Below are 17,322 nucleotides of genomic sequence, written 5' to 3'. Positions count from 1 at the left end.
TGATTGGTGTACAGACTGCTTTTAGGTGTCTGAGTGGTGTACCAACTGCTTTAAACACATTTGCATAGGGTATACTGGAACCAAGGCTAGACTGTCTACAATTCATCCCAAAGTAGACCAATGTTACCAAGCCCCAGGCAGTTTATTATATCATATGTTCTGGATTTGTCCTATACTACAGACATATTGGAACTCAACATTTAGTTCACTTTCAGGCATATTGCAAGTACCTTTTCTTCCCTCTCCTATCTTTGCAATGTTTGGGGTTCTTCCAGCTACTGTCATGCTATGTAAACGCAAAACCAATTTGGTAGCGTTTCTGGCTTTTATAGGGAGGCAGCTCATTCTGTTACATATCCTCCTTTAGATGTAGATATACAGTAGATTAGGGTCTATATCTGGTTGCCATAAAGCATAGGGGGGCTTTTTTTTTTAAAAACATAGATAATGTAGAGCTCCAGGATAATCCAAATACCAATTGGGTATAATTAAAGTGACTTGTTTCAAATTTGTCTTGAGCTGTTGCCACCCGCCAATATTGTTGTTTTCCTTGTCTGTGTAAGTGTGTATGCATGTAATTTGGTTGCATACCTTAAATCAATAAATAAAGTAATATAAAAATAGATTCCTTAGGATGAGCTGGTTGGTGTGCTGGTACTGGGTAGTGGGGTGAAAAATGAAGCAACTCACTAATAAGTAAAACAAACATTTTTTGTGATTTTGTGAATGCCAGGTAATGTGTCTTTCTTTGGGTTTCAGACTTCCTAATTGAATTTCAGATCTACCTGAAAGCTTTAAAATCTTTTTTTTTTTAAAGTATCTCTAAAATGAGCTTAGATAACATGTTATCATATTTAATTACAGAAAGATGCTCAAATATGAATTTAGGAAAAGTTCACGTTCACTGAAAACGGCTTTATGCACATTCCTGTCTTTAGTGTACCTTGAGTTATGGCTCTGCTCTGCCACTGAGTGGCGCTGTAACGAACTGATTCACCCAGTTTAAACAGCTTGAGCTCTGCTTATGACTCACCTGTAGTTTAAAACAACTATAAAAACAGCAGAAGTTCACCAACGCTCAGAAGGACTACAGCCACCAAAGGTAGATTCAGAACCCTGTAAAATATGTTTCACGTGTGCGTGTCGTTCACTGAGGTGCACATATCTCGTTTAGGATTAAAATAAGTTGAAAATTCCTTGTTAACGTCCACTTTTGGTGTTGCTAGCTGCGCTTTTCCTCATGACACGCCGTGGAGGCTGTGAGCCGAGGGTAACAGCAGCCTCTGTAATACATTAAAAATTAGCATTTTAGTGTTTTTGAGATGTTCACACCTAATTAAAACATATATTTACTGCATATTTATGTTACATACTGTAATTACATACTGAGTGTCTATGTAGTGTACAAAGATATCCAGGTAACATTAAAATATTTATAAAAGCGAATGTGGAACATTTAGTTTAGTTTAACGTTTTTTTTGTTATTATTTTTTAATTTTAACCTTTTTATTTTATTTCTACCGTTTAGTTTATAATCTTAGTTTATAAACTATAAATCATGTTGCTGCTACCTGTCTACTCTCTCCATTTATATATATATATATATATATATATATATATATATATATATATATATATATATTTGGGTATTTATCTTTATCTGTTTTGTATATTTTATTTTTATTGTTCCACTTCATGTACTACATGTGATGCGAATGACAATAAAATCTCCTTGAATCCTTATTTTTAGCTATTTAATTTTTTTGCCTTCTATTCTATTTCTATTTGTTAATTTGTCTATTTTATTAATATTATTTATCTGTTTATTTGACTTATTTGTCTCAACGTTTAGCCTGTCCACCTATCCTATTATTCTGAATTATTTTATTTCTTCTTAATTAAATCATAATTGTTTGCTAGTTTTTCTTATTATTTTGCCATTTACCTTTTATTGTTTTGTTTACCAAGTTCCCTATTTAAGCTTAACCTAAGCATTTGTCTATGTTGTCATTAGCTTTTAGCATTTTAACCTGGTAAAACAGAGGGCTAAATTACTTAACTTTTAATTCAAACATGCCTGGCTGTTGAGATATTTTCTGTTAAGATTCAAATTCACTTTTTTCAGCAGCACTTTTTAAGTTTTGGACATTGTTGTTTGTTTCAAATGAACTAAGATTTGACAAAAGGCAGAACCAGATGCACCATTGCCTTGCTGCCCACACTTGCTCACTTAGAAGGCAGTGTAGTGATAACATGTCTTTATCCTGATCAGAAGGGAAAATGTATGTGTAGGTATGGACAGTTTTCTGATAGATAAATTACTGAACTTTAATTCAACTTCAGTCCTGTTTAATTGTATGATGTGCAACAAAAAATGAATAAAAATCACTGGAATCTGCATAAAAAAGTATTTAAATAACAGTCTGCCACTGCTGATGCATGTTGTCTGCATGTCAAAATATGACAAATACTGTCTATTTTTAAGGACCTTACATATTGTAATATAATAGTTTTACCGTATCATCCAGCTTTTTGAGTGTATGATTACGTACATGAAAGTGGTGGCTTTTATACAGTTCATATGGATATTGCAATTACATTGTATCGACCAAAATGAAGAAATGTATTGTGATATCAATTTTGGCCATATCGCCCAGCACTAATTGTACATTTATTTGATTTAAGTCTGTTGACTGGGACACTGACCTTACTTTATTAACTCTGTTCACATGCAAGTCCAGTCTGCTTATAATATAAAACTTATAATGCAGTCTATTATAGTAAATGATGCTATTGTAGACTAGAACAATAAAATCTGCCTTTTTAAGTTAGTCACTATTATCCACAACTAACCAGCCATGGACCATTGTTGTTTGTCTCTTGTTTCTCTCTCTCCAGTTTAGTTCTATAAGTTTTAACGATTTTGTCTTGCATTTTTTATGCATTTTATGCATATTTTCTGCACTGTAATTGGCTTTATTTTACAAACTAACAAACAAACCAAAAAAGCATTTCTTGCACCTGTATCCTTCAATTCCTCCTTGTTCAACCATGCCACCCCTGACATATAGGGATGGGGTTTATTGAAATACTTGATGATGATTGGGTTGCTTTAGTTTGAAGGCACATCATATAGTAATTAAGCCTTTTTAAAGTTTGTAAAACAAAGTTGGCTTTGCAAAGATGTGTGAGACATTCCTTATTAGCGTAATTCCTCTTGAATATGGCTTGGAATTGGTGTGAAATCCATGTAGCCACCCCATGAGATTCAGTAACAGTGACAGGTCTGCTGATTGTGTGGCGAGATTTCAGCCACTGCAGCCCTTAAAGATGCACTCCAGTGCCACATACTGTATGTTAATGACATATGTCATCATTTGAATTTTCAGCAGATGTGGAGGTGCAACCTATGTGCAGTGCAGCCAGTGTGATATAATGAGTAATATTTAAATACCCATAATAAGTCATGTAGTGGACGAGGTCCTAAAACTTGGAAAAGTGGCAAAATGTAATGGTCTGTTCTTACCTCATTATCTTACTCTAAAATAGCAGCGCATTTCAACATGCATGAACCTACCCTGTGCATGTTTGTGCCTATGACATGTGTGCAGTGATTTCACTACATTTTCATCATGGATGTAATGGAATAGTACATGTTAGCTAAATAAGATGATACCATTGGATTAATCAGGTAGAATATTACAAGTGCAGTTAAGCAATTAGTGTTTTTTTGTGTTGATAAGTCGTTAGAGCATCAGTCATTACGGACACTGTATATACAGAAACCCAGTTGTCAGTTTGCATCCATTCATTAATCTTGTTATCCGCTTCTTCCTTCCAGGGTTGTGTTGGATCTTGAACCTACCTGAATTCATGCAGGGCAAGGCAGGACACCCCCTGAACAGGGCACTAAGAAAGTGAGTACATAGTCTTTGAATTTTATTTTTGTAACTGTGTTTTCCAAAACATTACTTAAAATTCAGCAAGTTGAAAGAAAAGTCATTTTAGAATAAGTTTTTTTTTGTTATTCAGAAGGCTCTATCTACCAGTGTGTGCAAGCCTATTTTTCCCCAAAACATTATGAAACATTGGTTTCAGTGTAAGTCATGTCTACTATGAATAATGATAATAATGATAACTCTGTTATATTTTTTTGTGTAAAAGGTATGAGCACCCAGCAAAGCATAAATGAGGAGAAAATATGAAGTTATGAAGATCCCTACCACAACCTTAAAGAAGACTAGACAACAACATGGAAGCAGACCAGCGCAAAGCTAGCGCAGAGTATTATTAAACTTATGATTAAAGGTAAGATCATTACCTGACCATGTTTGTAGTAACAAATGCTCAAAATCTGAAAAATGGTCAAAAACTTGCTAAACTATCATGGTGATTTAATCGCATTTAAAATCATTTTGTATATTTTTCCAAAAATACAGATGTTTTATACACAGACTTTCCTCTTGGTACATGACTATTTACATATTTTTTCTGTCAGTTACAATCCAGGTTACTGTTATGGCTGCCTTTGAGCAGCAATTATTGAGTATGAGACTGTTGTGAGGGCATTGTAGTATTTATATTGGCTAATTAAACACGATATTGTCTCATACAAACAATGCAGCCCTACTGGATGTGGCTGAGTTTCTTGGCTGTGTTTTCTTTTCTTTTCTTTTCTTTTTTTTTAATTAATGGTAATGAAATCTGTTGCCATTTGTATCATCTTATTTTTTTACAGCACACTTTTATGTTTACCTGTATACTGTAATTGGGAACTTTACCAAGAGCAAGAGAATACCTTTTACACCCAGCAAGGCATATCCCTTCATTTATTTCAGTAAAAAAACTAGACTAAAATTCCCCTGCCATCAATGTACAGTGTAAATTGCTAAAGGAAGCATTAATATGAAAAACATTGATTCATTTATTTACTTTTTTTTTTAAACCCTAGAAATTTACTGAAGAGGGAACCTCATAAAGGCTTATTATAGAAAGAAAAGGATTATTATTATATGGTCCTTCAGTCTGAGAATTCTACTGTGCATTCAGAAAAGGCAGGAGATAAAATACTCTTATAATAATTGCACTTACAAGTACAAGCAGGAATGTATTTATGTATTCACTGCTGCAGCAAAACAAACTATGCTGAAGTTGATGAAACAGTTAATTCAAAAAGTTAAATTGTTTAACTGTAAAAAATGCATGCAGAATGTATGCAATGTAAATTATGTAGCAATAATTTGACTATTTATTTCAGTTTAATTTAACAGTTACGCAATTCAAGATATATATTTTTATTTTGCTATTAAGGGAAATTATAACCCCAAATCCAACAAAAGATGAGAAAGCATGCAAAACCCCCACTTTTATTTACAGTATGAACCCAAAATGTTATGTTCTATCTGGTCTTTTACCTTAATTTCATTTGTTAATATACACCAATTCCTGTAATTCAGCAACATATTCAAAAAAAAGTTTGGACAGTACAGCATTTACCACTTTGTAATGTTGACATTTTGTCTGTCAACATTGTTAAATACATTTTTGCACTGAATATACCAAGAGATTAAATGTTTCAGGTGATATTTTTATTGATTTCTTCCTTCAAACATGCAGCATGTGGTTTTGCATTGTCTTGTTAAAATGTATGTCACTATAAATGATGCTCCCTTAAAGTCAGCATATTTTACAATGAAATCAAGAGGGTATAAACTTCCTTAGCATAGAGCTATGGAGCAGTGGATCTGTGTTTTCTGTAAGGATAATGCTCCATCAAATACTTTTGAAATGTGTTGCGTAGTACTGGATGAGGTGTTGTGGTGATCATCCAACATCCTGGCTTTACTAATGCTCTTGTTATAAATGCAATTCAATTCTTATAGCAGTGCTTCAAAACTTACTGTACAATACCTTACTGGACAGGAAAAAGGAGAAACAGTTACTCCAAAAAAATATTTTTCTTGAGTAAATAATGAACGAGCAGGTGTCACAATACTTTTGTTCATATAGTATATGTTCCGATCACTTATTTTTATTTTATTGTCATTTTATACTTTTACACAGCCCTCTGCCCAATTTTATTCATACTCCCTATCACACACCACATCCCAATTCAACCAGGTTTTCTCTTCTTCCATACCAACATCTTTCGAACTTCCGTGAACACGCATGACAAGCACTGCACAGTACTATATGAGGAGGAGGAGGATGGCTATCCTACCACCCCAGGAAAACATCCTACCCACACAGAGAGAGCAAGGAGAATGCCAATTGTGCTCCCAAGGACTCCTGGCCACAGATAGATGTGACATCACTGAGCATCATTCTGTCAATCTTCCAGCAATAGGGCCAGTGCTTCCAGCGCTTTTTATTTTAGTCAGTTATTGCATGAACTAATTGCATAGTAGGGAACATTTGTGCTGGGTGACTTTTTTAGGGGGTATGGGGAACTGAGGACTAGATTTCGGCACGATATACTAATTGTCCTGTTCTAAAACAACTACTGAACCTGGCAATAAATACACAGGTGGAATTGTATATTCTTAAGCATGAAAGCTACACAATTGTACAGGGTCACCACCTATAACTAAAGTCGTCAAATATTGTTATCTTCTTGTTAGGTCATTTATGGAAAAATGCACTGTCTTATAATTTTTTTTTTTTATTATTATTATTTTTTTGCAACACTGTGTTCTGAAATCTACTTTGTATAATTCTGTGGTATTTTCAGGGACTGTAGCTTGTACTTGTGACACAAGGTTAAACAAACCCTGAAAGAGGATCTCAATTGATGATCAAAAAAAGGAACGTGTCAGTGATGTGAAGCTTTGAAACCTAATCAAGTACTAGCAACACCCCCTTGTGGAAATGTGTATAAATTTCAGGCCAGGCCTAGAAGTTCCTGCACATATAATGAAAATAACTGATACATTTTTTCGAAGCTTTGACTACATTTTTTTTCTTTCCAAGCTCAGTCTTGAATCTGAAGATTTTGCATGACATCTTTAAACAGCACAAAGTTAGACCAGACCAGGTCGTTTTTTATTTCTTTGAATTTGAAGACATAACGTTCAACCCCCCACCAAAACCATTCATTTGGAAAAATCCAAATGAAAAATCCAAATAAAAATAAATGTATCTTTATTTTTTATTAAATACACATATAATCATGACAGTCACACAACAGTTAACAAAGCACAGTAAGCTTATATACAATGTTTATTTTGCAATATAAATCCACCAAAACAAATTAGAATAATTAACAAAAATCATGCATAAACTCTAAAACCATACATTTGGTTATGTTTGCTTTACTGTCTGGGTTTATACTGACATGTTACTCAGAATTACAGAAATACCATTAATACAACAAGATTAAACATAGTAAAGTGTCCCCTTAATGATACAATATTGTCTTGAAGTTCCAAAGATTATTTTCATTTTCAAAGGAAAAAAAATATTTATGGCATCATCTCTTTGTCAACTTAATATAAAACATATATGGAATAAATATGGTACAATTATATTCCATAACTTAAGGAACTATTAAATATATCACTACAATAACTGTTTGGTGCTTTATTTTAAATCTGTAAAATTTAATGAATGAAAAAGTTTTGGCATTAGAGGTGAACTTGGGCTTTAATTCTTAATTTCTTGAGTCTAGCAAAAGTGAGACCTGTTAAAGTACAGCATGTATTTAGTCAAAAAAGAATGTTACAAAAATAAGAGAACACTTTAGTTGCTGAATCAGTTCTCAGATTTTGCTATTTGTATGTATATGTTTGAATAAAATGAACATGAAAATTAAAAATAAAAATGTTATTTAGAGCATTTATTTGCAGAAAATGAGAAATGGCTGAAAAAACAAAAAGATGCAGAGCTTTCAGACCTCAAATAATGCAAAGAAAACAAGTTCATATTCATAAAGTTTTAAGAGTTCAGAAATCAATATTTGGTGTAACAACCTTGGTTTTTAATCACAGCTTTCATGCATTTTGGCATGTTCTTCTCCACCAGTCTTTCACACTGCTTTTGGATAACTTTATGCCTTTACTCCAGTTCAGCTTGGTTTGATGATCATCCATCTTCCTCTTTAATATATATATATATATATATATATATATATATATATATATATTTTTTTTTTTTATTTTTTTTTTTTTTGTAAAATCAAAGAAACTCATAATTTGTAAGTGCTCTCTTATTTTATTCCCAGAGCTGTAACTATTTAAATGAATTTTGCGGTACTTTTTGAATAGCACTGTAGCACCACCACATGGATGATAATTGTAATGCACTCTTCGCGTTTTTTTTTATTTAGCAGAACTTACACTATGGCAGCGAGCCATTTTATAGAGCAAACTGCTCAATTTATATTTCTATTGATTATATGCCAAATCTAAACAGCACTTGGATTTCAGGGAGCTTCAGGTAAATTGTAGTACCGGCCACACATATTCCAGGATGATTGTGAAGCAATAAACGGCCCTGTTAGCTTACAGAAGAGTTGTTTTGACAGATTTTAACGTGGGGGATGCGAAGATATCGTCATAGCCTTAAATGTTTTTAAAGGCGAAATCTGAAGGATCTGCCAGTTCTAGAAATACCCGCAACCAACTGTTTATTTCAATCACACTTCAGAATCACAATTCAGAGACATACTGTACATATTTACTATTTTATATATATATATATATATATATATATATATATATATATATATATATATATATATATATATATATATATATATATATACATATGTCTACAAATTTAATTGTACATATATGGCATGCTGTTTTTATAATGTATACATTGTATTTTCATCGCAAATATAATGTTCGCTACACAGACAAGGGCGTGCACGCATTTTTAATATAACTTAATGACATTTTGTTTGCAATACTGAAACAACTCAAATCCCACCTTTAAAAAATATATAGATATGTAGATAGAAATATAGATATCTAACAATGAATTATCAAATAGCCTACAGTACAGCTGCCTATGAAAGTCTGACCAGGCACAAATAAAAAAACTGGTAAGAGAAATCCAAATGCAACCATCTTAAAACTGCATTTTAATGGCGTTCCACTTTTACGTACATGTTTGCGTACGTGGTTCTTTTAAGGTTTTCTGTTCAGATAAGTGTAAGTTGGAATCTTCTGAATGTATAAGGGTTGGAATGCTGTTCTGTGGTGTTTTGTACGAAAGTACTAAGCGGAGTGTTTATTCGTTTCGTGCGTTTGCGTACAGTCCGTAACTCCAGTGCTGCGCATGTTCTTTCTAGTTAGTTGATCGTTCTCTTGACATAAATGTACACGTTTCTTTATATTTAAGCTTTAACCGAAACTGTTGAGCAGCGGAACCACTGTGTAAAAACTTTGTGTACTGGCGCTGTCCGTGGTCCTGAACCTCTAAATTAATGGACGTTACAGTGGTTTAAAGTACATTCGGATCAAGCGAACATAAACTGGAAATTAAGAAATACATTTTTGAAAATAAGGTCCCCCTCCTAATATCAGTAACTCGGATTTTAGGGCGCAAAAAGAAGTATATGTTTGTTTTTCCTGGAAGATTGGTAAGTTTTAAATTTAGACTGCTTCATAGACTGCAATATTAAATACTTTAACAAGTTACGTGTAATATTTATTCGACAACGTATGTGAAACAATTGAAAAAAGCTCTGAAAGCAGATATCATTTCGCGGAAACATCACGGTTTAACTGGTTTACCTGCTCGTTTCCGAAAAAACAGCTCGCTTAAAAAAAGGTTTTACCCCTTAAAATTGAACTCTATACTAAACTTTATATGGAGCCCAATTAAACACATGGAAAAAACAAAACACAGTGTTCAATTATGATGATCAATTATAATACAATTGGTCATTAGAATTTTGGTCATTAAAATAATCATAATAAAATGTATTTAAAAGTATTAATTTGAAATAGTAATAATAACAATTATTAATCCACATATAAGCACTGCATAATTTGTTCTAACGAACTCACCCGTAACTCTTTAAATTTTTTTTCAAAGATTATGATGGACCAAAACTATCTCAACAAAAGACTGCTTAACAGTTCTATGGTCAGCAGTTGCTAAAAAAAATAATTTCGACCACCTAAAATATGCTTATAAGTTTATGAACCCCCTTAAATAATCCAAAGTACAACGTTCAACACGTTTTCAACAAGACGGCAGGCATCAGCGTGGAAGCGCTACCGGCTCTGGCTTTATTTCCAGTGTAGGAAAAAAAAGATTCTCTTGTCATACTATATTTAGGCACTAGAGGGGGCTTGGACCACGACTGATTGGTATCATGACACCACGAAACCTGCCCAACAAATCCCCATTTGCTTTTCAGAGGATAGGAGGTATAGTCCGCATAAGATTACTTATTATCCTGCCGTTAAATAAATCGATTCGTTTTGATTTAATGGACTTTAAAGGTGCGCTCCTTTTAAGATACCTTCTTAGTTCCTTTTTATACCCGATTCAAAGAGCTGGTGATTATCCCTCCTTGTCCTCTTACACACGATTATTTTCACTCCCTGGCTAAGGAGCATTGGCTTATTTCTAGATATTTGCTTATATGGAATCTTATTGTGTCTTATTTTGTGCCTTTAATAATGTACCTGAATAAAACTGTGCAGATACATTCGGTGCACCTTCCAGTTTGAAATCTGAAACCATAAAAAAGAAAGCAGGGCTGTGCGGTAGGCCTAACAGATAAACGTCCCCTGTGTGCTATCTTGGCCTCCTCATTCATCATCATAACTACCGTTTAGTGTAAAATTAACAACGACTTAACTATTATAGCAATAAACACGGGCATGCATTACCCTCTACCATAAATTGATGAGTACTTGACAGCTTCCATAACCCCGCACGTTCGATGGCCATGTGTGTGTGCTACCGATACTCGTCTGCTTGAAGACGGTCAAACGTAATCATAGTATTACAGTAGAAGTGTGCGTGGCTGGCTGTAGCACACATTTCAATTCAGACAGAACTGCGCTGTTTTTAAAACTCTATCCTCCTTTTCTCTCCAACACACACACACACGCACACACTGTGCTTTCTATATTAGAACCGGTACTCACGTTTATAATTTTTTTCCCACAGACACGTAATCCCTTTGATTATATCTAATACCTGCCAACCCCCAGATGGCATGCCCACCCATCGCTCAGTGTGATAATGCCATTGTGGAATCTACCCATTAATATTAATTTTCAGTCTCTGAATCTGTCTGAACTACTAAAGCTTGAAATTTCTTCAAAAAGGCAAGGCATGACTTACTAGGGATTTTTCAGATAATTCCTATTCCGCCTCTCTTTCTTCTTTTTGAGGTGAAATTCACATTCACTGTTTTGGCTCAAGGTGGTAAAAGGTTTCCATTTTTTTGGGTCTTTGAAAATCATGTCGAGTCCCTGTAGATTTTCGCTTTAAGTAGCCTGTTGATTAAAATGTTTATCATCGTCAAATAGCCGATTGATTTCAGGTCTGAGGACATCTCGTTTTAATGATTTCTCTACAATGGGCGTTCATTTGACTCCAGGCCTGTCACTTAAACAGACTCTGCTTAATACCACGATTGTAATCGGACGTTTGTCACGGTTTCAATGCTAAGGCTTAAGCAGTGTCTACATACAGAAGCGGAGTGAAAAGGCGAAATAACGAGCAGAATGACGTGAGATGTTCGCAGGCTGATCACGGAGATACATGACACATGATCATAATTAGATTTAGAGTGACCAGTAAGACCAGACCGAACGGTCTTTAACACCGTTCCAGGGTTGATTGGATATTTGTAGACTGTCCAACATGCACGAGCGAGCTCTTCTTCATGCATTCAAATCCACTCTATCAGGCCTTCTGTGCTCAGCGATGTCCACTAATGAACTCAAGTGTTCCGCAGGGCTCGCGCACACACACACACACACACACCTGACACACCAGAGTGTCGTTTAACAACTAAACAACTAGTCGCTGTTTTATATGCGCATTCGTTTTTTTTGGTACATTTTTTTTAATTTCTAAGTCATTTTTGTGCATATTGCGATAGATAGAAAATATGTATTTATTTTTTAGAACCGTGAAAAAAGTTTACACAGTTTACAGACAATACAACTATTCGCATACAACGTAATCAAATCCCTTACATATTGACTTAAGGCCTTTAAAAAGTTGCATTCAACCATTTAAAATGTTTTTCGAGAATTAAAATAAACATAATAATATAAATTATATTTCAACTATATTATATTATATTTAAACTATAATAATGATGTTTTTACCAATCAATGAACACAATAAATGTATGCAACAACATAATTTAAACAATAGTGGCATAAATCGCAGTGTATTAGCCTGTTTTAGTAACCATTCACGACATTGACTTTTCTTATGTGGCCTCACGGTTCTGTCGCTAGATTTAAACGATAGGAAGGTGAATTTAAGTAGTTTTCTTAACTTTTTTGTGTCGTTTTTGTTTTAATAAATTTAGTTAAAATCTCGACATTAAAAACGAACACTTCTCGTGGCGTTTGGTAGAAATGACAGGCAACTTTAAATAGTTTTGGTGAATATCTTTTCGTATCAGATTTGTTGGACACTTAAGGTAGAACTGAAAGGAAGCAAAGCAGATAGTTCGTGGTAATGCAAAATAAAAATACAAATATAATATAATAAGTTGGTGATTGAAAGGTTTTATTGACAGTTTACACGTTGACGTTGACCAAGGAAAACATATTTTAATATGCTTAAAGAACATGCAGTGAAAAGTTTTTACAGCTGGTCAATCAACTGCAACAACCACACGTTCGTGCTAAAGTCGAAGGTTTGCTGATGAGTAGAAAATAGGTAGAGAGTGGGTGAAGAGATGTATTATCGGAGTTTTGAATGCTGGTTTATGTACTGGAATGCGCCGGAAAAATCAGTCAGTCACTTTCCTATGGTGACCCAGAGGTGTTTCACTGCAAGTGTTTAGTGTTCTTTAGTGTAAATAACCATGTGTAATCTATTGATGGTTAAAAAAAAGAAGTGTAAAATATGAATTCCACTTGAGAAACAGTCATGTCTCTTTCTCTTTCTTTCTTTTCTCACTCTTTTTTTCTCTCTCACACACAATCTCTCTCTTCGCGAAAAGTGTCCCTGACTGTACGAGACACGGGTGATCCAGTATATTTGATAATGGTTGGTTCATTCCCGCTGTCGTTTACATGCAGTGCGTTCCCGCGCAGGGCTTTGTTTGCCTTATGCTCCCAGTCCCCGCAGGAGGCGTAGCGCTTCATCTGCTTTGATCAGTGTCCGCCGTAAAGGAGCAGGGCTGGCGGGAGAGGGACTGAGGACACGCGGAGAGAGTGTGAGGAGTTAGGGTTATACTTCTTCGCTTAGGCTGTACGCTTCAATACAACAGCTGACGCACTGTCGAATTTAGTCAGGTTTAAAAGTATATATATGTAATCTTAAAAGCTTTAGAAATATCTGCCTGCTCGCCAAGAGTAGTCGAGGTATAAAGTAAAAGGTCACATTTTAAAGGTTTGTAGCCTTTTCTGCGAATGGTGGGAAAAGAACTTTAAAAAATGAAAATAATTCAAAATTTACAGTATCGACGAAGTGCACAAATGCTTCAACAACAGACCATCAATAAATCATGTTCCTAAAAAAAGCTCGGGTTCTCAATACGCGAGGGTCCCGGTTGTCAGTGCACGCGGTACACTGTCCGCTCAGTTATCGACACCATCTCAAAATCACGGAATACATTAAGTAAACCAACGTATTCACATAATTCCCACCCCTCCGCTCATGAACAGTATATGTACTGTTTTAGTTAATGACCGACTTATGGGGATATTCAAACGTATTAAAACTCCATATAAGCAGGCTGATAAAACCATTAAGTATTTATTAAAGTTGACGCGTTACGCTGATTGCGTCCCTTCATCACTTCATCGCCACGACCTGGTCATCTAGAGCGCTCGATGCGCGACCCGCGTCTACTAAAAGTTTCAGACAGCTTAAAAGCAGCCCACTCCAGCATACACACACACACACGCACCGAGCAACGCCTGTCCAAAACGAAAGGAACCAAAAACAATGTAGCCTGTAAAACAATGTCACTCACTCTCTGGCCACACCTTATCTCGCAGGTTGGTCTTTCCATCCCAGCTCCTCTCACTCCCAGAGTCCCTCCTGCCTCTCTCCCTTTCCCCGCAGACTGGCGCCTATGCTCGCTCTGCCGTGGTCGTGTCGCACAGCCTCGCTAAGTCTATAGTCCTATTTCAGCTACTTGGCGAGGATGTGGCTCTTTTCCTCCCTCCTCGCTCGCGCATGTATGTGTCTGAGAGAGTGTATGTGTGTGTGTAGCCTACACGCTCCCTTGTCTCTTTACGCGGTGTTATTTGAAAATGTTTGGAGCATCTTATAGCGGAATCCGCGTGGAAAAGCCTCCATAACCCCCCCTCCCTTCCTCCCTCCCCCTGCCGCCATCCTGACCTGAACACAGCTGAAACTTGTTAAACCCCAGCCCCCTTTGTAGTGGGCTGCTCCCATCATATAGTCGTCACTGTGGTATGGGTTTTAAAACTAGGCTAGACTTGTGGAATATTTAAGTCCCACCTACATAATTCGCAAAAACATCAACAAAACCTGCGAGTGTCCACGTTTACTCTTTTTTTTACTTTTACAGGGTCCCTCGCTTAATATTTAACTCTAAGTTATTTTTGTAGTAAAGGGGTTTGTGCATGTGGCACCGCTCGGGGACACATGAGGAGCCTCCTCCGTGCCCTCGCGCGGAACCTGTCCGTCCTGTTCACGCGCAACCTGATCGTTTGTTGTTGTTTTTTTTTTTTCAGCAGCGGCACAGGTTCTCGCCCTCTCCGTCTCTCTCTCTTTTCGCGCGTCCGCGTGAACTCTGCTCTGCACTTCTGTCTGTTTGGACCACGAGCTGAACGTGTGTTTCAGCTGCTCACTAGCCCTGGTCAATGTCCACTGAAGCAGCTTCTATTAAAGGTTTCTCTCCCCCTCCCCTCGCATAGCGCATGTCCAGCCCCCCACACCACACCACACCACCCCCTCCACTCCCAGCCCCCCTGAATCTCATGGCCATTGGCTTTTCGTGGTCCGTGTTCCTACGTCCACCCCCTACACACACACATACACACTGCACGCTGCTTTCATTAAACACCCCCCCCCCCCCCACCCTCTCTCACTCTCTCTCGCTCGCTCACCCTCTCTCTCTCTCGCCTCTTGTCCGGCCCCCTGATCTTTCTGTCCATTGGCTTCTCCGGGTCTATTTTTCATGTCCAGCCCCTAATGAGTGTCCATTGGTTTTGTTATTTCCACTCCCTCCTCCCACTCCCCGGCTTTGCCCTGCCCATGTTTTGTATGTCTGTGTCCATCCATCTCCTGACGTTCAAGTTCGCAGGGACGTCACGTCCGCACTTGAACTTGCAGCTCAGGGGGGCTTTTGCCATTTTTTCATCTCTCTCTCTCTCTCTTTTCAAAAAAGCCATGACGGCTATCCCACAATTCATCTTCCCCGCGCCATCTTTGTATTATTTCTAATTTATTTTGGATGTCAAAGGCATTGATGAAGATATTTTCTCTGGAGTCTCCCTTCTAACCCGGCTCTCCCGATGTGAACCGAGCTGAAAGCCACCACCAACCACCATGTCTCGCCGCAAGCAAGGCAAACCCCAGCACTTAAGCAAACGGGATTTCTCGCGTAAGTACCGCATGTGTGTCTGTGTTGTGTCGTCCTTACCCTCTCGTTTTGTCGGTCTCGGTGTGCAATGTGCAGCAAAGAGGGGGAAAACAGCAGCTACCGTGGAGCGAAGCCCGCTGAAGGCACACTGGACAGTGGACAGCGGAGACCGCGGTCAAGTGGACTTCACTGAGGAGCGTGGCGAGTCGCTGCCGCTCGTCAAGCAGCAGCACGCGCACCTTCAGCTACTGAGAAAAGTTTCTGTTTTCGTCCGCGAGCCGCCCGCTGAAATTCCTGAGAAGTTTAGGGCTCGATTTTTCAGCGTAAGCCACGTGCGTTGGCTCCCGTGCCCCCAGTCCGTGTGTTTGGCCATCTAAGACCCGGTGTAAGGTACCGGACTGTGGTAGGTAGGTGTGCAGCTCCAGCTCTGGCTCTCAGCGCTGTGTTGTGGAGTAAACCCGTAGCACTCGACTGCGAGCGATTCTGGGCAGGATTTCCCCCCTCTCGCACTATTTTTGGAAGATTTTCAAAAAGTGGAAGTGGATTTTGATTGGGAAGGGGAAAGAAATCTCGTGTCCGACTGTTTACAAACGCGGCGTGAGCGCGCGGTGCACTACTCACCGGCAGCAGCCACGGAGAGGGTCGGTCATTGTATTGGCTATTTTAGACTCACCTCTCCAACCGAACTGGGCAAAGCTTAGATACATATAATAGGTACGCTTTTAAACTTTAAGCTGAGCTCCTTTCTCACAAAAAGCGTGATTCCTCCAGTGCTCGAGCTGATGTTGAGACTTAGCCTTATTCGTCAGGAGCAACAGGAACGCGAATGGGTCATCTACCAGTGCTTTTTCTTCCTCGTATATTTAATGTGTGTAATTTATATTTCAGTTTAATTACTAAAGAACGGTGTTGACTTAAAGATACAACAGACCGTCAGTGGCATTTAAACTACTTAAACAGACATTTTATTCAGGGATTTTTTTTCTTAATTCACCCCCCGGAAAATGCTAAACATTTGTTTTGTAAGCTCTGTTTTAACGAAACCCACGAAAAGTGTCCGAACAGGGTCGTGAATATTCTCGTTGTTGAGCAAAGTCGCCCAATTTGATATTTTATAGCTCCATAATCGTGCTCGTGAATATGACAAGTAGACTATGCAAAAGCACACCGGTTTCTTCTTATTCTCCTGACTTTTCTTCAAACGACACCGAGACCCAGAAGCATTAGGCTGCCTTTTACACGATAAACATGCTTGACACAAATCCCACGTTGTTGTAACGTTGTAACGTATCGTGTAACATTATTGGGTTCCCCCCCACACACACAGGCTGTTGGGTTTCAGTGCCGTCTCCAGGTTGCACGCCAGTCTCTCTTTCACCCAGCCGTGTGTGTCGTTCGTCGCTAGGAGGCACACTACGATCAGAAACTGGAAATGAACTTGAACCTGATCGATTTTTACCGCCACCTCTGTCTACATATTTCACGATAGGGTTGGAAGAGAGAGAAACTTGTTATGCACACCTATAGCCCGTTTCACCCCCGGAACCACGTGCTTTATTTAGGTTATACTGAGTTTTGAATGAAATCTTAAAAAGTAGGTTAAGAGA

At 37.6% G+C, this 17,322-nt stretch overlaps 1 protein-coding gene and 1 long non-coding RNA gene across 2 annotated transcripts in view; both read left to right on the top strand.

The window, feature by feature from the left end:
• Positions 1 to 1,028: 1,028 nt before the first annotated feature.
• LOC125802999 (uncharacterized) lies at positions 1,029 to 5,786 on the top strand. The gene is made up of 3 exons (XR_007440051.1): positions 1,029 to 1,102; positions 3,842 to 3,917; positions 4,165 to 5,786. It is a non-coding gene; the product is annotated as an uncharacterized LOC125802999 (long non-coding RNA).
• Positions 5,787 to 15,253: 9,467 nt separating this feature from the next.
• Positions 15,254 to 17,322, top strand: part of bcl11aa (BAF chromatin remodeling complex subunit BCL11A a) — a 58,054-nt gene continuing 55,985 nt past the window's right edge. Inside the window, exon 1 of the mRNA XM_007252237.4 lies at positions 15,254 to 15,736. Coding sequence (XP_007252299.3) covers positions 15,682 to 15,736 — 55 coding nt within the window. The 5' untranslated portion in view covers positions 15,254 to 15,681. The remainder of the gene's footprint in view (positions 15,737 to 17,322) is intronic.

This window comes from Astyanax mexicanus, chromosome 7 (genome assembly GCF_023375975.1).
Source record: "Astyanax mexicanus isolate ESR-SI-001 chromosome 7, AstMex3_surface, whole genome shotgun sequence".
Classification (NCBI taxonomy): domain Eukaryota; kingdom Metazoa; phylum Chordata; class Actinopteri; order Characiformes; family Acestrorhamphidae; genus Astyanax; species Astyanax mexicanus.
The sequence above is the reverse complement of the archived record's forward strand: the minus strand, read 5'-3'. Positions and strand labels throughout refer to the sequence as shown.